Genomic DNA, 22,185 nt, shown 5'->3' on the forward strand with positions numbered 1-22,185 from the left:
CTTGTACTTCTCACCGTTTCGTTGTCCATTTTCCAATGGCCAGGACAGTTTGAAAACATGTCTAAATGAGGATGGCTAAGTAGTCATAAGAAAGAAAAGAAGAGGGAGGGTTTCTTCATCTTCCCCAGTGCTGGAAAGGCTGTCCTGCCCCCTGGTATGAGAGCTGGGCTCTGTGCTTGTTCATGCTGTCTCTGATCTCTGCAGCACATGTGTCATTCCTTTGTGTTGCATCCCAGCTTCAGCAGGAGGGATGGAGAGCAGCAATGTCTTGCTGAAGCTCCAGCTTTTGCTAAGCTTTGACAGTTGCCTGTCATGCTGATTGTTAGTGGCTTCTAACTTTTTTGCTATTCTTATTCATACCCTCTTGCTCTTAACTCTTTGCTGTTCCTTTTCGAACCTTCTTGCAATCTTTGATTGTGTTGTGATTTGTGATGTAGTGATTGCACACAAATAGTAGAGATTGAACTTGTTTATTTAGGAATGAGTACTCAATGACCTTAAGGATCAGAAGGGAGCATAATGGGGAGAACTGTGAGGGCAGAAGAGAAAACAAACAGCTCGTAGAATACCTGGCTTTATCTCCTGAAGGAATGGGTTTGAATTCATGTTCCATGCAATCAAGGAACCCTGTCATCATCTAAGCCAACCTTTTCAGCTAATTTAGTATTCTCTTACTATGGAAAGTGGCAACAGAGTGAAAACAGTCTTCAAATGGTTAACTATGCTGCGCCAGAATTTAACTGTGTGTGTTATGTTTAAGCAGAAGACAGTTTCAAAAAGATGCAGCTTCCTGGGTGACAACTGTTGAAGCAGCTTTGTATATTGAAAGTGTGTAGTATCCAGTGCTAAATCCCTGCTTTTGCTTCTGTCCTACAGGGAACACAGTGAGTAACCTGATTTTCATTCTACCTCCAATCTATGGTGCGATTCGGACCTATAAAGATGGCCTTGAAAAGCGGTATTTAGCTGCATATTTATGTCTTACAGGTATGTGTAAATGTTCATTTGTGCTTCTGGCTGCCTTTATAAGAAAAGAACAGTGAACAATATCCAAGTATTAATAAACCAAGTCGTGGAATCCAAATACTGTGTGTGAAACTATAACAGCTCAACCACATTGAGGTTTATGTTTACAGGAAAATACTGTTTAGAATCATAGAGTCATAGAATTGCTAAGGTTGGGAAAGACCTTAAAGATCATTGAGTCCAACCGCAACCAAGAGCATGAAATTAGGGTGTATTAAATAACTCTGTGAGGTTTTCATGCGGAAGGCCTCTTTTGTGGTGCTATTTTCAAAAGCTTAATGGCATATTAGTGTGCTTTTTGTTCTTTTTAAATAGTATTTGTATTCCATAGAAACAGGCAAGATTTTAGAGGAATTGAAAGAGCACTCTTTCATGAGTTGGAATTGGCTTTCAATTCTTGTTTGGCCCCAACAACCTAACTGCTGTTGTATTTGGGAAGTTCTGCAGGGGCGGAAGAGAAAATAAGAGACCTTGGTGTATCAGTGGACTTCACTGCAGTCTGTTTCTTCCTGTAATAACAAAATACAGAAAATAAACGTATTCCTTTAAGTTTTCAGTTATGTAGCTACTAATCGCATTACTTCTGAGAAAAGATGTTAAGACCATTCAGACTTGGCAATAGGGTCTCTGGATTTCACAAATCTGTTTGCTGTAGCTCCCTTCTCTGGGGAGGCTGACTTTCCCACTCTTCTCAGTGCTAAGACACCTGTTTATTGCAAATGTTACATTTAAAACTGGCATGCATATGTATTTAGATAAATATTGTCAGAAAGCAGACAACCATATGCTAAGTGTATTTGTGATGCCAATGAAGCTGTTACATGCACAAGGTACAACTCAGGGTTTTTCAGCTACTTGGAGACCTAGTTCAGCTTTGCTAATATGTGTGAAATATAGGCAGCCGTGGAAGCTCCTGAGAACTTTCCAAATAGCCATATGGAGGTGTTCTAGAGTTTTGAGTAAAAATCAAGTAATTTTTTGTCTCAGTTTAAAATACTTTGGAAGGAGCTTCTGAAGGCCAGAGAGAAAACAAGTGTGTGTAAGCATTTGAATCATAGAATAACTTGGTTTGAAAGGGACCTTACTGATCATTGAGTTTTAGCCACTGCCATGGGCTTGTTGCCCCCACCAGCTCAGGCTGCCCAGGGTTTCATCCAGCCTGGCCTTGAGTATCTTCAGGGATGGGGCCCCCACATCTTTCTGGGCAGCAGTGCCAGGGCCTTACCGCACTCCGAGTAAAGAATTTTTTCCTACCATCTAATCTAAATCTCCCCCATTTTACTTTAAAACCATTACTCCTTGTCCCATTGGTATCAAACAGCGTAAGAAGTCAGTTTCCTCCCTGTTTGTACAAGCTCCCTTTGTGTACTGGAAGGCCACACTGAAGTCTCCTCAAAGTCTTGTCTTCTCCAGGCTGAACGAGCATAATTCCCTCAGCCTTTCTTCATAGGAGAGGCGCTTCAGCCCTCTGAGCACCTTCATGGCCCTGCTCTGGACCCACTCCTAACAGCCCTGCATTCTCCTTGTGATAGAGGCCCCAGACCTGGATGCAGTACTTCAGATGGGGCCTCACAAGGGCAGAGAGGGACAATCCCCTCCCTCACCCTGCTGCTACCCCTCAGTTGATGCAGCCCAGGATACTGATGGCCTTCTTGGCTGCAGGCACACACTGCTGGCTCATATCCAGCTTTACCAACACCCTTAAGTCCTTCTCCACAGGGCTGCTCTCAGTGAGTTCTTTTCCCAGTCCATGCACATACCTGAGATTGCCTGGACCCAAGTGCAGCACCCTGCACTTAGCTTTGCTAAACCCTATTTGAATCCCACAGGTCCACATTTCAAACCTGTCCAGGTCTCCCTGGGTGGCTTCCCTTCCTTCAGCTTTGCTAAAGTTGTCTCTTCCCTTGTTTTTGAATCAAAGTATCCTGAAAGATTAGTTCCTTCTAAAAGATTCCTTCTAAACTGAAAAATGGTCAAACTGCATTGAGACTCACTATTTGCTATATATTGTAGCTGCTTCATGATGGACAAATTGTGCCATTGTTTGACCAGAACATCAGCATGTCACTCCAAGACTGCTAGAGGGATTTCCAGCTCTGAACTGGCATTTATCATATACCAGTTAACGTGGTAAAAGAGTCTGTCTTCTTTCATAATAAACACCATAGACTTCCATTTTCTTGCTGTTTCTGGTGTTCATGAAGGGGAACTCAGCCTGCATACTTGGCAGCATTGCTGCAGGGCAGTCCTGACTTCCAGCTGGGCTCATCTGTGACTGGGGAGAAGAAGTCTTTGAATGCTGTCTGCAGTGATAATGCTTGCATGACTCGACTTTCATTTCTTATGTTAGAACCTCACATTACAGGTCATTGTGTGTGACCCAGTATGTTTCTCTTCTGTTTTGTCTCCATTTCACTATTCATAATGCTGGGCTGTTTTGTAGCAGTTGTGAGATGTGAAAGAACGTAGACAGCTTTATCACTTCTTGGTGGAAAAACAAGAGCAGAATGGTGTGGAATCACAAGCCTCTTAACATCTGTTCTACTACAGAAGAAAAAAAGCAGCAAATGAGAAGAGAAGCAGAATTTTAAATGCAGTTGAAATGTGCCAGGAACATTGGCATTCTATCTCCGCATGTGACTGAATGAAAAACATACTGACACAGAGAGAGTAGGTGTACAGAAATGTCTTTGTGTTAGAAAGTGCCAGAGAGCACTTTTCCTGAAAATGGTTTTATTTATGAACAGATTTCATTCTGTCACTAATTTATCACAAATATAGACTTAATCCATAAAGGAGCGTTGAATGTAACACAGAAGTGCTGGTTTCACTTGAGGCTTCATTGAAAACACCACCAGTTAGGAGCTCTGCTGTCAATGGGTTGTTTTGTCAAAGTAGAAAGTCTTTCACAGTTCTGCTCTGAAGATATGGGGGTGGGAGGGGGCACTTTAGTTAGTTGTGTTGAATCATTACTGATATTTTACAAGAAGCTAATAGACAGCTGTCAAAGCGGACGTTGAAATGAAATCTGTTAGCATTTGAGAATGTAAGTGTTGTTTCTAGACGTTATTTCGATCCAGATCAGCTGCTCCTTTTGGATGCTTCCAGACATTCAGCTGATTGTCAGGTCCTTTGTTTCACCACGCTGTGTTCAGTGCTTTACTTTATACCCTACAATTTCTGCTGCTGACATCTATTTCCTCTTTGAACCCAGTGCATGTTGAATTAGGGGAGGACTGTTCATTTCACATACGTGCTAAGATCCCAACTTGGCTTGACAAGAATGGGGATTTCTGAATAACTATTTAAATAAATTCCTTGTTCATACTGGTGCCAAAACTGGGTTGCACTTTACAACAAGTGTTTTGAGATGCAGCACACTGTTCTCAGCCTTTGTTTCTGCTGCGCGTCAGCTCGAAGGGCATATTGTCAATGAACTCAATAGAAAAAGGATAAGATTTTTAGTGAGAACTATTTATCAGTCAATCTGAAGTTACTAAGATTATTATTAAGCAATTGCTTTAGCATTTTGCTTCTCATCAAGCAGGTAGAAGAGATCGGGGTGTCATTACCTCGAAGCAGTTGGTTTTGGTTGCTCATTTTGATGCTGTGGTATTTTATTGGGTTTTACCACATGACATTTCCTCTTCTTATGGGGAAATGTGATTTCCAAATGTTTTATGTTCTAGACGGGTCTTGATTTAAATATGTATTTCTGTCTCCCCTGAAACTCTGCATCTGCAATAAGAGTTGTTAGAAGCCCTTCACCCCAAATTAATTCCCTTATTTTTATCTAAGAGCCACAGAGAAGCTGCAGAGGCTGTGTTTGTAAATCAGATGTGCTTGGGAACGTTCCTGCATGCTGAAGCCAAGCAGTGTGGAACGGTCTGCCTGTTTATCTCAGCCTCCAAAAGAGGGAGACTGCATACAAATATCCTATTGGGCACGAGCTTGGGGCTCTTCTGGCTGCTGGACTGTGCTGGGAACTGCTGGGGAAAAGTGCTAGTTGGAACAGGCCAGGCTCATGCCACAGACTGTTCTAACCGTTCTCTAGCACAGACACTTGCATTATGGTGTCTGGGAACTGGCCCAGCTGTGCTGGAGTTCACTGGTAGAGCTGTACGGTGGGAGTAGGCAAGGTCACTCTTGTCTGAGGCGGAGGAGGGAAACCAGTACTGAGTGTAGAAAACAAAACAACTCCATAAAAATAACTGATTTAATTCTGCTTTTTCATCTTTCATTCTTTGGCTGTTTGTGGTACGCTGTAGTTGGCCAGCTGAATTGCTCTTATAATGATGTTGTCTTTAGTGGAAGCTTTGATACCAAGTAAATATGTAAATACCTAAATAAAGATGTTAGCAACTAGAGCTAAATTTCATCCCACCCTTTACAGTGTTCTTTATTTTAATTCAAATTCGTGCCACATCTAGGTGATCCTAATATATTGCTTTTTCTGTAGATGCTTTAGGTTTATGATTAAAGAATAATTCTTAATGCTGATGGATAGTCTTATATCAACATGAATTGCCACTGCTTATGTGGCAGATCTAATTTTTCCTCAAACTATTGAAAAATTCATAGAATCATAGAATGTTCTGGGTTGAAAAGGACCACGATGATCATCTAGTTTCAACTCCCTGCTATGTGCAGGGTCGCCAGCCACCAGACCAGGCTGCCCAGAGCCACATCCAGCCTGGCCTTGAATGAACAAGAAACAGTGTGATCACTACACAGACACAGCAGCATTTTGATAACTGTTTCTAGAAATTAATTATAGTCCTGGGATTAATGACTTGCAACAGTATTACCTGTGGCATTTGATGATACTGAATGGGAAAGATAATCTTGAAATAACTGCTTCTAATCATGTTCCAGGAGGAAGGGGAGGAGTGTGTTTAGTAACAAGCTATTGAGATTTATAGCCTCAATAACATTTAAAAAATGACAACAAACACAAACAAAAAAGAAACCTAATAACATGTTTTGTTAATTTAAAACAAATAGCAATTTGTTATGCAATGGTTTTGTTCATACTCGAAAATAATAGTTACAATTTTTAATGGATTGTATCATGAAGATACTGAAATCAGCATGACAGCCACAGTAATGGGTGGCACTGTTTTAATTACGATCTCAATGTGCTTTTTCTGCAGAGTGATTAATAGTTATAATCTATTCTGTATATGCAGAAATACAGCTGTGAGAATTTCTCATTAAAATCCCATGAAGTGGTTGCCTATTGTTCAGAAGGAGTTTTCAAAAGCCAAGCAATGTAATCAGAAGTCCATTGTAAGTTACAGGGTGCATATATATATGGACTTGAAGAGTTTGGCAGTGTAGCTCTGTTACAGTTCTGTGTTTCAGTACAGCTTTGGTATTTCATTTTGTTGAGTACATATAATCACAATTCCAGGATAAAAGCATCTAAAGAAACATCTCCAGACGTGTCTATCAACTGCCTTGGGAAAACTGTATAAAAAGTGCTGTTTGTGTATGCCTCAGTGAAGCCAAGCTGGTGGGTGCAGAAAAGAAGGTTATATTCTTGCAGCAAAGGCTGCACAGCAGCACTACCCAGTGTGCAAAATAGTTGGCTTTCTCTGAGGATGAGGTAAAGCTTCATTTCTTGAAGGAAGGCAGGACATCACATTAATGTAGTTACTCTTCCAAAATAAAAATGAGCTGGTGCTTAATGAGGGTATTTAATTATTCACATTCCAAAGCAGCGAATGACAGATTAAATACTCTACTGGCTTTGCTCTAAATAATGAAATCTAACTTACAAGAAACATTGTCCTTGTTTAACTGCTAAGAACTTGGTATAAGCAAAGCATACGTCTCATAAATTGAATTCTGAATTTACTTGTGAAATCGAAGTATTTCAAATAAATAAAATGGATCATCTGGAAGGATTAGCTTGCAGGAGGAAGCTAGGAGATGGTGCTCACATTTCACAGAATGAATGAATACTGATGGATTCTGTTTGTGTACTTTGAATTTCTGATTCTGAGTTCTAGTAACAGTTGTGCCTCCGTAACTGGCCAAAAACTACTTGTAAAATTTACCTTTAAACTAGATGATAAGCAGAAATATTGCTGACTTTCAGGATAACCACGTTAGAATGATGCTTTGCATTATAAGATTGACAAAGTTAAGTCTTAATGTTCTAAAAAGAAAGCTGCAGTAATGCTGTTCCATTCATTTTGGGTTCCCTTCACTCCTGATCTCAAGTGAAATCACACTAGATAGTAGGAGACAGGGAAACCTCCCTCCCCCCACAAAGAAAAAAAATTGACAATATAAAGTGGGCAGCCATGGAAAACTGAGTTGTCCCCAAGACAGGATGCTCATGGCTTTTTTTTTTTTTTTCAGTAAGTTTTGTGTGTTTAAGTTAATGCACCCAAAATGTTTTCAGCATAGACTTGTATTCTAACCATGGCTTTGGTGTTTTCAGCTGTGGGATTGGGATCTTGGTGCTTCCACATGACCCTGAAGTATGAAATGCAAGTAAGTATTGATAAGTCACTGTGACTCATTGTGTTTCTCACTATGTAGTCATGCTGCCATTTCTTGACAAGATGAAACTTCTGTAACAGGAGTTAATGTACTTCAGATATTATCGTATGTGGGTCTTACTCCACGTGATGCTTTACACTAATAGATGTACATACTCCTAAAATAAGAGCTCTAATCGATTGCTTACTTTGTAGAAGACACTTTGTTTGGAAATCATACTATCTTCTTACTCACTGGTACTTTAAAATTCCTGTAGCTGTGTTTTAATAGCAAGCAATATAGACTACTGTTATTCACTGTATCATCTTTTTTAGCTTAATGTCTTCTATTATATTTTCTATTGATCTAGATGTACTTGTAGCACAAATACTGCAGTCAGTGTCTGCTGAGAAACAATAGTAGAGTCTCATTCTCAAGCAGAAAGTATTCAGCAATCAGGCACTGGGCATAAGGATTTGTCCTGGTATTACGCATTTTCTAAAGGGACATAGAGAGCTTTGTCCTGTTTTAGGTCTGAGAGAACAAAGGAAATTTGTCTTTATATCAAAGAATGAAATGAAATTCAGTTCAAAATTAAGAAACCTATGCTCTATGCTAGGAATCTGTGTTTACACAGATTCTATGTTGGTAGTCTGAACTTGAATCGTAGTCTACCAAAACAAAAGTGTGTGTCCTTTCAGACCATGTGAATGTTCTGTCTGGCCTCCAGGTGCCATCCCTCAAGAGTGCAGGTCTCTTGGATCCCATATTGTCTCTGCCAGCCTTGAGAGGGTGCAGTGGAGACCCTGAGCATCTGAGATAGCCTGTGCCTTGGCAACTGAATCAAGTCTTGAATCATAATGGGACCTGAGACTGTGTAGATAGACACCAAAAATTAGATGTCTTGAATTTGAACCAAATTACAGTCTGTAGTGATGCTTGCCTCTGTGATGCTCATTTTCAATTTTGTAGCATGTGCTGGAGATAAGTCACAGTGGAGCATTCTGTTGCCACCATACAATTATTTGCTGTTCTTTTTTTTTGGCATGGAAAAAGTTTCTTTCTGGATCCATCACCCCACCCCCTCCCAACTAATAGCTAATACAAGTTAATCCCATCTCAGTGGGAAAACTTAAACCTTTTCATCTCTCTTCCTTCAGCTGCTTGTTTCTAACCAGACTTTCAGATCCCCTTTCATAGAATCATATATCCCACGTTTGAAGGGATCCATAAGGATCAAGTCCAACTCCTGGCTCCACATAGCTCCACCCAAAAATCAGAACATATGCCTTGGGGGCTTTGCCTAAATACTTCTTGAACTCTGGCAAGCTCAGTGTGATGACCACTGCCCTGGGGAGGCTGTTCCTGTGGCCTGTCACCCTCTCAATGAAGAACCTTTTCCTCATATCCAACCTGAACCCCAGTAGCAGTTTCGTGATGTTCCCTTGGTCTCTATTTCTTGCAGGTGAGCAAGGCCACACAAAAATGATCCAGGCTTCAAAAATACTGGGTGGTTGTTTTTGTTTTTATTTTTAAATCCATGTGACTTTGCTGGTTATCATGTAGCTCTGGTGTTGCGTCAGAACAACAAAGTGTCCTGCAGACCATGGTGTATAAAGGGTGAACAGAAGCAGAGGAGAGGGGAGCAGCAATGGCTTGCATCATTTTTCCCACTGGAATAAAAGGCTTTATGTGAGATAAAGTACACTTATTATTTTGGCAGCCAAGCTAAATCTGCAAGTGGCCCATAATACTCTGCTTACTAAGCGATGAATCACCATAAAAGAAACATTTCAACTAGTAAATAGTCTTTTCTTGTTCAATTTCTCTCTTGTTATGATTCGAAGTCAGCACTTGACAGCTGTTTGAAGAGAATTTCTTGACATTTGTTTCAATCTTAATACTGTAAATGGTCAATTCACATGCTTTAATTAAGGGAAATGTGAAAGCTTTGCTTTCAAAAGCAGTTCCTGAGAGTTTTTTTTTCTGAAGCAACCACTTTTTGATTTTTATTCGCTCAACCATGGTTTGCGGGATCCAAAATACTTCTTTAACCAGCTGAATCAGCTCACAAAGTTCCCTTCTATACATGTTCCTTCAGTGTTCAGGTATCTTGTCACAGCATTTTGGGAAGGATGAATTTCTTTTGAGACAAAAGCCATTGTCTCCTGCAGGCAAATCCTAAGTAGGATCTTTTGAGAGTCTCTTTGCTGTTATTGTTTTGTCCCTGAAAAGCAGCCAGCATATGAACTTTGGAGTACACGCAGCTGTCCAAATGTGCAAGTATTTTCTAAATTGTATTTCTCATTCTTTTTACCCTCTTTTTATGAGACCTTGAATCACTCATGCTCTTAACGAACTATGAATGAATTAATCCTGCAGAAAATTCTTTTCAGGCTTGGTGAAAGAATCACTGAACTTGTAATTAACAGTAACTACTATTATCAACTAGAATTTAGCTATTGCTTCTTTCTTTTTCTCCCTAAGACATCACAACAATGATGAACTCATCTGGTGGCAAAGTTGGCTTCATCTGCCCACTGTTGCTAATGCTTTCTTTGTGCTACCTACTGCAATCCCTGGCCCTATAATTCAGGGATTAAAACCTTCTTCCTGCAGTCTCAGATGTGTGCTGGGTCACCTATTGGAAGTGACTTCCCATGGGTCAGACAAACATGGCTGCTGGCTCGAGAGGCACCAGCGGTACGTTCGAAGAAGAGCAAGACCTGCCCTTTCAGTGACTTAGATCTGTTGAGCTGTATTGTGAAATATTCCTGAAGTTTCTGTGACCAAACCCAAGGAAAGCTTTATAGTTCATGCCTTGGATAATTCATCTTCAGTAAAGAACTAGCTCACTTTTTCCAATATAAATATTCAGTACTAAAAGAAGCTTTTTGCCTTTGCAATTCAACCAGTGCTCCCAAACAGAGGAGAATCAGGTTGGCCATACAGAAAAACAAGATTGTGAACTAGCTAACTATCCTTTACCAGTAATGGGAAGGGAGTTTCTGTACCAAAATGGCCATCGACGACTTTCAGCATGGTGGAGGAAATAGATCAAAACAGCTTTGCATCTGGTTCTTGTTTTTCTTAGGAAAAAGTCCATTGTGTTGTGGGAGTAACAGTTCTAAGGTGGCTCAGTGTTAGCATTTGATCCATGATCAGAAGCAGTAGACCTTCACTGATGCATTCGCTTGCTTTTGCATTTTCCTGATTTTTCAGTCCTTCACTGGGAAATCAGTTAATTGTGTTACGAGCAGAAATGTGGTGGTGGTCTTTGAGAACAATTTTAGGATAGAATAATGCTATAAAGTTGTGTGAGTTTCTTTCTTTTTCTTTTCCTCTCTTGGATAAAAACATCACAATTCAGAGTGTATGTGTACCTGTTATTGAGCAATCACCTACAACTGTTTTAATTCCATCGAAATTGAGGTGGAGAAATAACACTGATCTCCAAAATAATAAAAAAATATTTAAAGTAAGACATTATTTGGCAGTCACAATATGAAAAACAAGCCCACAAATCAGCAGAAAAAGCCATCTCAGAATTAAAACAGTGTCAGAAATTACCAAAATTAGGAAGTAAACCTTTGAGCGTATTTCAGGGTGCTTCGTAATGGCCTCAAGATTTATTTTACATGCTGAAACAATTATGTCATTACAGTTTGTTGAAGTTTGTATAGAAGCAGCTTGTATAGAAAGTATTGTAGAAGCTTGGGTAGAATGCGACTGCATCGAGCAGGATCCAAGTGATGTGGTTATAATGTAATGTAATATTCCAAAGATCCAGTGTAATTATCTTATTAATATAGTAACATTTCAGTAGTCGAATAGGAGTTGATACTGGCTCATACTGAAGTTCATTTGAGAAGGGGAAATCGAAATGATGTAAAAGTCCTATTTTCTTAAGTCTTCTGTTTCCTTAATTAACTTACACAAGTTAAAAGCAGTTTACATGTTTTGATGTCTCTGCTTTTTGTAGCTGTTGGATGAGCTGCCAATGATATACAGTTGTTGTGTGTTTGTCTACTGCCTGTAAGTATTTGTTAAATGTTTTCTTTTTTCCTGAATATTTTTGAAATAGTAGATTTTATAATATGGCATATGTGGAGCTCAACAGAGAGGCTGACATTGAGGCTTTCAATGAGATCTCAATTTTGCCAATAGTACAACATTGTGATTGGCCAATAGAGCACCAAGTTAAATCCTTGTTTTTGCTACTTTAGAGATGTCTTCCTAGTGTTTAGCAGGAAAGCATTAAAGAGTTGCACTGCATCCAACCAGAGCTGTGGCACTTGGTATGTAAACAGCTGACATAAGAAAATCACTTCAGCAGTACCGATGAAATTATCAACGTGGCAATTAATTGCAGCTATGTTTTTATGACATAGTCTGGCTTTACATGCAGATTTCAGTTTTCTGGTTAAACCTGCTTTCCACTCATCTAGAAAAGTAAAGCAAAAAAAGGCATCAAGTGCAAATTTTATGAAGAATGTCCTGGAACATGCATGACAGCTTAATGCTATGCCAGGATGGTTTGTACTGTTTAATTTCAGGAATAATGTGGCATTTAGTAAAGATACAGTAAGTTATTTTTCTTGCCTGTTGCTGCAAGGCCTGGATGGAATACGGTTTGTTCCATTGCTTGGAAAATCTAAATGATTAGAAGGACCCGTTGCAGACAGAAATTAATTGTCTTGTTGCTTTTGAACGTGTGATCAAATATTCAACTTGCAAACTGGATATCTTTTTTGTAAAGGGTACAAGTAGCTTGCAGTGGAGATGGGCTGAGATAGAACTAAATCTGCATCTTGTGGAAATTACCATCAGTTTGTGATTCATACATTAGTATGATTTGTACAGACTGAGGAGCAGAATAATAATGTCTCTGTTACAGTTTTCCATTGTAGCTCCCTGTCTCCTTGAAATTGCCTTTGCATTCATTTTGTCTGATTTGAGTGTGATTGGAGAAAGGATAAGGAGAGGCTTTAGAAAGCCAATTGAAAAAATAATCACGCTCATTCTGTGCAGTGGTTGCTGTCGTCTTCAAAAGCACTGAACTCTGTTACTGCACATCCAGCTCTAACAAGACTCTATGTTTGGTTGGTAGTAATTAAAATGCTGTGAAGAACGAGCTAATGCTTGGTTCAGGAGGCCTTTAATAATCATTCTGGTTTCCTTGGAGGTAGTTGGGGTGGTTCTGCATGGGATTCTCCCTCACACATCATTCAAACCCAGTGGCTCTCAGGCCATGCAATTACTTTGGCATTGCATTTTGCAGTGTAACATATTGTGCTGCCTCACAGATTATATTTCAGATATTTCTACACTTTTTTTTTTTTTTAATCCATGCTGGTATCTTTTCCAAAAGCTTATGAACTGAAGAGTCCACTGTTTTGTAAGGTGGATCCTTTCCCACACTGACTTTAGCTATTACAGACGTAATGCTTTGGGGCACTTGCATTGCATTTCAAACTCATTTCTAATTTGTCACCCATCACCCCTTAAGCACCTTTGAAAAATGTTTATGCTTTCTCAATTTGTTCCACTGAATGGTTTATTTTCAGTACATGTACAAGCTTACTGTTGGGTTTTTTGCTTGTTTGTTTTTGAAAAATACATCCTTTATGTGGTAAGTGACAAATGTTATCTCTCTCCTTTATGTTCTGTTCCAGGTACGAATGTTTCAAGTACAAGAACACAGTCAATTATCCAATGCTTTTCATTTTAATAACATACAGCTTCATAGTCAGCATAGTAAGTAACTTTTTCTGATACCTCATTTTCACCTGCATGTTGGCAGCCTCCTGTCCCACAGCAATCCTGAGTCACTCCCACTGCCAGTGAAGAATGACTGTTGTGGGAAGATTACATACTGGCCTTAGTAAACTGAAACCTCTCTCTCTAAGCTACTATACAGAATAAACGAAGAGGAAACAACGCAGTAATCCAATTGCTAGAATAAGAATGTGACGAAAACAATCCTTTTAGGACTGAGGAGTCCTTTTACAGGGCTGAAGCACCTCCCCTATGAAGACGGGCTGAGGGAGCTGGGCTCGTTCAACCTGGAGAAAAGAAGGCTGTGGGGTGACCTCACTGCAGCCTTTCAGTACCCAAAGGGAGCCTACAAACAGGAGGGGAATCAACTCTTTGGAAGGGTTGATAACTGGGGGAATGGGGAAATGGTTTGAAGTCGGGGGAGGAAAGATTTAGGTTGGATGTCAGGGTGAAATTCTTTACAGAGGGAGTGGTGAGGTGCTGGAACAGCTGCTCAGAGAGGCTGTGGATGCCCCATCCATCCCTGGAGTTCTTCAAGGCCAGGTTGGATGGGGCCCTGGGCAGCCTGGTCTAGGACTAAATGTGGAGGTTTGTGGCTCTGCCTGTGGCAGGGGAGGTCGGAGCTTCGTGATCCTTGAGGTCCCTTCCAACCCTGGCCATTTTATGATTCTATGATTCCTTTTAGGTCCCTGAGGAAAGCTCTTTGACAAAAGTGGCAATAATCCTGTTTATCAGGCTGTAAGAAATGAACTGTAATGGACTGTTGTATTGAGGGGTGTTTTGAAACAACAGCCCAAACAGAAAGGAGCATTGCTGATTAAGAAATGAGATTCAACACAGTTTCATTTCTTCTAACTTGATTCCCTTCTCAATGCAAACAGCTACCTGCTCGAACAAAATGACTTTTGCACAGGCTGTCAGCCACAGATGGAACCTCTTTCTTTATTTTTGATAAAGGTTATTGTATTAAAATAGTGATGCAGGTCTTTTTCCTTTAAAAGACTTCTCTTTTACACCTCCTAAGCTTTCTTTTCTTTACACTTGTGGCAAGTTATGCCTAGGGCACGTTGCCTTTCTGTCTCCAAAAACAGAGCATAAATGAACTGTGTGACCAACATGTCTATTAACTACTGGCTTTTGGTAAAAAGAACTGGAATGTTATTGTCAAAAACATTCGTTCAATCACAAATCAAAGCAAAGTACATCATCTTCTTGCAATGCTTATCTGCAATGTGCCTGGCAATTTCTGTATTTTAATTGTTTTTGTGTGTTATAAGTCTGTTAAATGAGAGGAGGTCTTAGATGTTAATATGTCTGTTTGTGCTTCCAAATGTTCCAAAATAACTCCACAGTTTAAAATGGATTGAAGAAACCCCAGGTTTTGCCAGACGAAACTTCAAATGTTTAATCAGCTTTAATGGTATATGGGTAGGCCCTCATTTTTATTCTAACAAACAAGCCTTGGCTGTTTAATCAGTAATTTAAATCAGTAATGTTATGGTTGTTCTCTGTTGCAACTTATCTATCTCTTTTTAATCTTTGCAGGTTTACTTAAAATTGAAACAGCCTGTGTTCCATCAGGTAAGCCTTGCTCTGTTGGAGAAGCTGGTTTTGTTTAAACCATGTTATTTTAGTGGAATGTCATGTAGGGTGCTACAGCTGGAAGGAAGAATGGAAGGTAAACACCATTTGCTTTTTACATAGTCTTTAGGCAGCACTGCTGCCTGTCCCATTGCCATCCTGTTTCTTGATGACCTGAAAAACTGGTAGGTTTGATACCTGTTGTTTTAGTATTTGACCTAGTAGCCTACATGTTTCTTCATCAGTGTAATAAACGTAACAAGAGGAAGGCCTTAATGAGTCCTGATCTGCTTTATTCTTATTACTGGCTGCTGTGAAACTGCAACATGGCATAGGCAGTTTAGCCCCGTGGTCTTTTCTTCCTTTTTCAATATCAACTTTCTTTTTTTAACTATTCAATTTTAATTTGTATTAATTCAAGCTGTGTTTAAATGGAGAATATTTACAGGGCTATGCAGTGACCTTGTTGCTATTGATTCTGTCCCGTCTGCTATTGATGGGCTGAGAGAGCTGGTGCCCTGCAGCCTGGAGAAAAGAAGGCTCCAAGGAAACCTTATAGCAGCTTTCCAGAACGTGAAGGGGCCTACAGGAGAGCTGGGGAGGAACTTTTTATGAGGCCAAGTAGCAGCAAGATGAGGGAAAATGATTTTAAACTGGAAGAGGGTAGATGTGTAATAGATATTAGGAATAAAATGCTTTACTGTGAGGGTGGTGAGACACTGGCACAGGTTGCCCAGTGAGGTTGTGGATGTCCTCTCCCTCAAAGCACTCAAGGCCAGGCTGGATGGGGCTGTGAGCAACCTGATCTGGGGGGCGATATCCCTGCATATAGCAGGGGGTTGGAACTAGATGATCTTCAAGGTCCCTTAGAACCCAAACCATTCTATGATTCTACGACTCTCTGGTTGTACAGACTTAATAAAACATTTGGTACAGGCTCTTTTGTTGCTACACTGTCCAAAATTATTAAAGTGCATCTGCTGGTGTCAGGTTAGGACGTGCATTGCTTGGCCATTCAAAGGACTTTAGAAGTCGTGCTTGCTTGTCTATGCCATGTGTAGCTTTCCTTCTTTTATGACTTTTTTTTTTATTAAGGATAACAGCAGAAAAATTGCCGAGCAAAATCACGGAGCTCTTTGCGGGATAGAGCTTTAAAGCCTTAATTTCAGAAATTGGTAGTGCTGTCACTTGTCAAATGGTGCGTGCTTCATCAGCAGTCATAAAAACGATGCATGCTTCCTGTTGCTGGATTAGTAGAGTGCTGGAGAATAAAGTAAATTCTCAATTGCTCCAAATGATCTGTCTTGGAAAGAGGAATTGTTAACACTACCTGTAGATAAAAAAAGACTTGCAGGTGTTTTTTACCCTGTTTATTAAACTCCATTTTACCATCCTGGTTTTCTTTTTGTCAGGAAGATATTAGGCAGGGTGAAAATTGCAGTTTCTGATACTTTTACTGAGCTGACTGTAACTAGCTTTGAATGAAGAGATTTTAAATATATATATTTTTTTACAATAGCAGAATCTACTACTGATGTTGGACTGTTTTATTTCTCTAATTTCCTACTCAACCTACATTTACTGCAATAAGTATATCACAGCTTCATTGTAGCTCAGTTTGGAGTGTTCACTTAGATATAGTTCCATATGACAGATATTAAGATAAATATTACGACTTGTCTGGAAAGAGGAACAGGGAAACTTTAACATGCTGCCCCAAAGCACTAATTTTTTGCAACTGGTTTCTGTTTGGTTCTGTGTATGAATACCCTGTAATAACTTATACATGAAGAATCAATGTAGAAAAGATTTAGGCCAGTATAAGTGTTGAACTTTTATAACTCTTTCCAAATTGATTTTTATGCAGAACATACTGTTATGGCCAAATACCAAAGTCTGAAGTACTGCAGACATTTTTTTTTCATAATCTGTGCCAAATATGTTGTAAATCTGGAGGAAACATTACTCTGACTCACAGCTAAGCAAGGTTATTTTCTTAATTCTTGTCCTCTGCATAATTACAGTAGGTATTTTCCAGCTGAATGAGTTGTATAGTCTTGAAGGTTAAGTATTAAATTTGTTTGTACCTCATATTGTAGCCTATACTCTCAGTCCCAAGCTGTATGAGGGAGCAGCGTTAGGACTTAAAACAGCATTTGATTCCTCTATTTGTGGTCATCATCATTTGCCAACCTTGCAGAAAGGAGAATAATCCCGTGGACACCTTGGTATTGTTCATTGTTACGGTGTGTTTTTTCCTCTAAATGAAGAGCAACAGGACTCTTTGAAAGGGCAGATAATAGCAGTGCAAGGGGAAATGGTTTTAAGCTGAAGAAGAGAAGATTTAGGTTGGATATCAGGGGAAGCTCTTTACTCAGAGTAGAGAGTGGTGAGGTGCTGGAACAGCTGCCCAGAGAGGCTGCGAATGCTCCATCCATCCTTGGAGGTGTTCAAGGCCAGGTTGGATGGGGCCCTGGGCTGCTATGAAATGTGGAGGTTGGTGGCCCTGCCTGCGGCAGGAGGGTTGGAGCTTCATGATCCTTGAGGTCCCTTTCAACCCAAGCCATTCTATAATCCTCTGAAGAATGGGAGAGGATTCCATTATATTCAGTTGACGGGATCCAAGCTTCAGTTCTCAGTGAATTCCTTTCCACTTTACTTCCCAACTTGTGCTCATTAATTGCATATTGCCAGCAGGGCATGAAGGGAATTCAGTTTGTTTCTCATGGTACCGTGGCACTAGAGACCAACTTCTTATTCTCCATTCAGATATACTACAGGTGTGCAAGGGTCTCAATGATTCAGCCATGGAAGGAATGAGATGTGCATTTTAGTTAGCTGGGTACTACACATCATTAGAAGGAGAAAACACTTAAAAACTGATCTGTAGGCTTCTTTTCTTTTTTTCTGTTTCATCAATTAATCAAACAAGATAGCACTAGTCTTTACAGGCTTGTATTGTTCTGCTTATATCAAAATTTCTACGGCTAAAGCATTGTTTTACCTAATTTCCATGCTAAACAGGCACAGGTCCCATTTCTATAGATGTTCTGAAGCCAGCATCATTGACCTCTCCTCTCCCAGCCAGCACAACGATTTACTGTCTGATGGGGGAATGAACAGGTTAAAACTGTTCAGAGTTAGCTTTAAATCAGATTAGCTGCTTATCCCTGTTGCGTGCTTGTACCACGTGTATATTTGTGCTTATGGAAGGAAAGAGATGAAGGAAGATTGGTTGCAGGCATGGAATTGTCCACAGACAAGTTAAAGGCAACCCTTTAAGCAGAAAGAATGTCCTGAACAGTTAAATTTTTAGACTTATGTATCACTGGTGGCCTTCTAGTATGTTATGGCCTAGCAAGCTATCATCTGCAAAGCATTTTCCATCCAGATTTATGTCCTTGCTCTGTGTGGGATGCTGGCTGTACAACTGAAGGGCTCAAAATCTTCATTCAGTGAGTGGGCCAAGCTACATGATAATGAAATAAATGTAAAATCCTTTATTATTTGCACAGTCGTCTGCTGCAGGAGTTTGAAGCAAATTTCTAACAGAGTTAGTTAAAAGGTAAACTGAAAGTTAGATGAAGCCTAACCTGACAGCTTTTTTTTGACAGCTGTTTTTTCCACATTAGGAAACAGTTTAAAAATCTTTTGTATAGACATTACAAAAGTGTTGATATGTTCTCCCATGAATAACAGAGCAAGCTGGAGAAGGAGATCAGTATGAGAATTGCAAATATGGTAAGGGAGTGAGTAGTGCAAAATGACTAAGGGAGATGATGAAAGCCAGACTTGGTCTGGACTTTCTCAGATTGGTTATGGGAGTGTTTTTATTTAATGACCTGTAGCAGGAAAAGAGTCACATCCTGATGGTATTTATGATGATACAGATCTCGGAGACATCACTAAGTACAGAGGAGGATGAAGAGTGAACTGGGAGACCAGGAGGACTAACACTGCTAAAGAGGGAGTGGGATCTGAAATGACTCGGAATGGAAGAACTGATGGGCACATACCAGCTACTGTTGTCATAAGCTGTGCACAGATCACTCAAGGAGAAGAAAGCGTGGATGTGTTTGCTGATCACGGCATAATAATATGACCTGTGAATTTTCTGCAGCAATGATAGAAGTAAACCACGTGTACTGGATTTTCAAGTTAAGGTGATTTTAGATGGAGGGAGTGAGCGTGAGAGGAAAAGATATTTCATTTGCTTAAATGAATAAAATTACCTTCAGTGGTGTTTTAAGCATACAAATGGAAAGAAGAAAGAAGAATAGCTTAGGCTAATATGAAACTTGAGATGGGAGCCTGAAACTGAGTGAAGAGTGTGTTGTGGCACAGCATAACACATTTGGACTTACAGGTTCCCATTTTTTTAGGGAATATCTGTGAGCAACACACAGAGCCCTGCAGCTCTCCAGAGTCCTTCCTGCTAAGGCAGCAGCCAGTTGTAGCCTTTTGCCTTAATGATATTGTACCTCACAGTGGTTTCCTGCTTTCTACATGCTCAGGTTGCCAAGCAATCTGTTAAAAATGACCTTTTCAGAGCATATTTTCACCGCAGAGCTTTTCATACTCAGGCACTGTCCTGCTAAAGAACAAGTATAAAATGAATTGTGTGAAATTTTACTCTAAGTTACATGGCCTCACTTCTAGAAAACAAGTACAGCTTTCACTCTGGCAAGTACCTGTACCTAACAATAGCTTAGGGAGCATGGAAAGATGTTCAGAATCTACAAAGGATGAGCTCTATGAGTCATTGAAGGGGAAACCAAGAAAAACTGCTGCAAACCGTGTCCCAGGAGCTCTGGAAGGCTCCTCAGCACCATGCAGCAGCAGTAACTTGCATGTCACGTTGATGTAATTAATACCAAACCTGGTGAATCTGGTTTGGCTCAGTAACGAGCTGTTGGTGCCACATGTAGTGCTGAACTGCGGTAAGACTGTTCTCAGATACTCAGTGTTACTGTAGGAATTGCCCTTCCTTTCCACCTCTGCTCAGATGTCTTTTCTAGAAATGCATGAATACATAGAAGTCTGGTGCCTTTGCTGTAAATCTCAAATACGGTTTCTAGCTTCAAGTAATATTTCTTGATAGGTGGTTGGGATATTGATAGGTAAGTAGTGCCATGATCCCCAAATCTGCAAATGCGATTCCCAAAGTGTGCACGAATATTTGAGGCTGATGAATTTGTTAGCAGAGAATGGACTGGAGGTTAGGAGCAGAAGAAATACAAGTGGGAAGAACAGGTTTTCTGTACTAGAAAGTAGATGAAGAACCAGTTTTATACATTTCTCCTGGTGTGGAGGACAAAGCTTGTTTCTGATGTACACAAGAGCAAATCTGTTTGATTTGCTAAACTCTACATCATCTCAGAAACACTGCTGAATACTGAGTGCTGGAATGCTTGGGTCCTATTTGTAAATGAGAAGCGTGCTCTTCATTGTATGTCCTTTTCACCAGGTAATACTCAGTATGAAGAAGACTTTGAGTTTTTCCCCATTGGAAAGATGGGTGTGGAAGCTGAAATAATCATATCATAGAATCATAGAATGGCTTGTGTTGAGAAGGACCACAGTGCTCATCCAGTTCCAACCCCCCTGCTATGTGCAGGGTCACCAACCAGCAGACCAGGCTGCCCAGAACCACATGCAGCCTGGCCTTGAATGCCTGCAGGGATGGGGCATCCACAGCCTCCTTGGGCAACCTGTTCCAGTAGAGGGGAAACTGTTAACGGATAACAGAAGAAAAGGTTCTACTGCTTTCTCTTGTTTAAATTGTAGTGAGGTGTTCTTTTGCTTACAATTTAAAGGCACTGTAAGGCAGAATTGCACAAAGCTTGCTTGGGTGTTCCAGTGTCACTGAAGTGATACATTAAAGAACAACAAAAAAAGGGAACTGAAGGAGTTGAGAAATTTGAATAGACTTGAATTACAGTAGATATTTTTTTATTTTATTTTGTACTGTATCCCTTGGGGGGGCAGATAATACCCGAGATACTTTTTTGGCATATTTAAAATAGTAAATCCATGGGTGGTAGAGGAATAAAAGTAAACACTGCTCCCAAAAGTATAAACTAATTTATGCTGCACTGTTTATAGATACCTAGTAAGCAAAAGCTGTCATAAGACGTGCATATCGTAGCAACACCTCCTGGATGTTTGTCTGTGGTGTGAAGAGAAGGATTGGAGCACACAGAGCAGAACACTGTTGTTCCAGTCTTTCATGGGCTTTTAAGCATTGAATGTTGTGTTTTACTGCTTACAACCTATTTGTGTGGGAGAGTGCAAAAGGAAAGAAATTGTAGTGTCAGCTGTGCACAAGTTTTTCTTTATAGTCGTTGCAAGGTTCCTTTTTTCCTTCCTACATTAAGCCTGTCCCCTTCCACAAGCCTTTAAGAGATACGGAGCCACTGGCTCTACACTTTTCAGAGCTTTCCCTTTTACCTGCTTTTAGGAGCTGCAAAAATAGTGTTTATAGCCAGTGTTTTACATTGGCTTTAGGCTGGCTCTAAACTGTATTTCTGTGGACTTAATCTAGCACTATTTATTGCTTTCTTGTATGAAGGAACTAAGAGAAGTTACATAGAAAAAGCTTGAAGGTCGTTCAGTTGGACTAGACGATCTTTTCCAGCCTTAATGGTTATGATTCTCTTAAGCAGATTGGTAAAAGTCTCTCACTTCACATGTTATTTTTTTCTGTAACCATGCTGCAGAACTGTGTTTTGTCAATGCAGATTGTAGGTGAGAACCACAAGGAAATGAGGTCAGGCCAAGGAGCCTTCCCAGGAGCTTCTTCTTCCTCTTAGAATAAATTACTAGATTTGGTTAGGAAAGCAAAAGTGCTTTGAAGTGAGTAAGATGCTATTCAAGAGCACTGTGCTATTGTAGCTTGGAAAGCAAATGGTATCGTGGGCTCCATCAGAAGAGCGGTGGCCAGCAGGGACAGGGAGGTGATTGTCCCCCTCTACTCTGCTCTTGTGAGGCCCCATCTGCAGTACTGTGCCCAGATCTGGAGCCCCCAGCACAAGACAGACAGGGAGCTGTTGGAGAGGGTCAAGAGAAGGGCCACAAAGATGATCAGGGGACTGGAGCACCTCCCCTGTGAAGACAGGCTGAGGGAGCTGGGCTCGTTCAGTCTAGAGAAAAGAAGGCTGCAGGGTGACCTCATTGCAGCCTTTCAGTACCCCAAGGGAGCCTACAAACAGGAGAGGAATCAACTCTTTGGAAGGGTAGACAACAGCAGGACAAGGGGAAAGGGTTTGAAGTTGAGGGAAGGAAAATTTAGGTTGGATGTCAGGGCAA

The 22,185-nt window shown here is 40.3% G+C and overlaps 1 protein-coding gene across 1 annotated transcript in view; it reads left to right on the forward strand.

Moving 5' to 3' along the window:
* The window catches only part of ACER3 (alkaline ceramidase 3), a gene marked incomplete at both ends in the record, with an annotated part of 49,671 nt that overhangs the window by 17,140 nt on the left and 10,346 nt on the right, over positions 1-22,185 (forward strand). The window contains 5 exons of the mRNA XM_079538638.1: positions 877-987; positions 7,478-7,530; positions 11,501-11,553; positions 13,194-13,275; positions 14,842-14,877. Of these exons, the coding sequence (XP_079394764.1) occupies positions 877-987; positions 7,478-7,530; positions 11,501-11,553; positions 13,194-13,275; positions 14,842-14,877 (335 nt within the window). The remainder of the gene's footprint in view (positions 1-876; positions 988-7,477; positions 7,531-11,500; positions 11,554-13,193; positions 13,276-14,841; positions 14,878-22,185) is intronic.

Source organism: Tetrao urogallus, assembly GCF_951394365.1.
Source record: "Tetrao urogallus genome assembly, chromosome: 1".
Taxonomy (NCBI): domain Eukaryota; kingdom Metazoa; phylum Chordata; class Aves; order Galliformes; family Phasianidae; genus Tetrao; species Tetrao urogallus.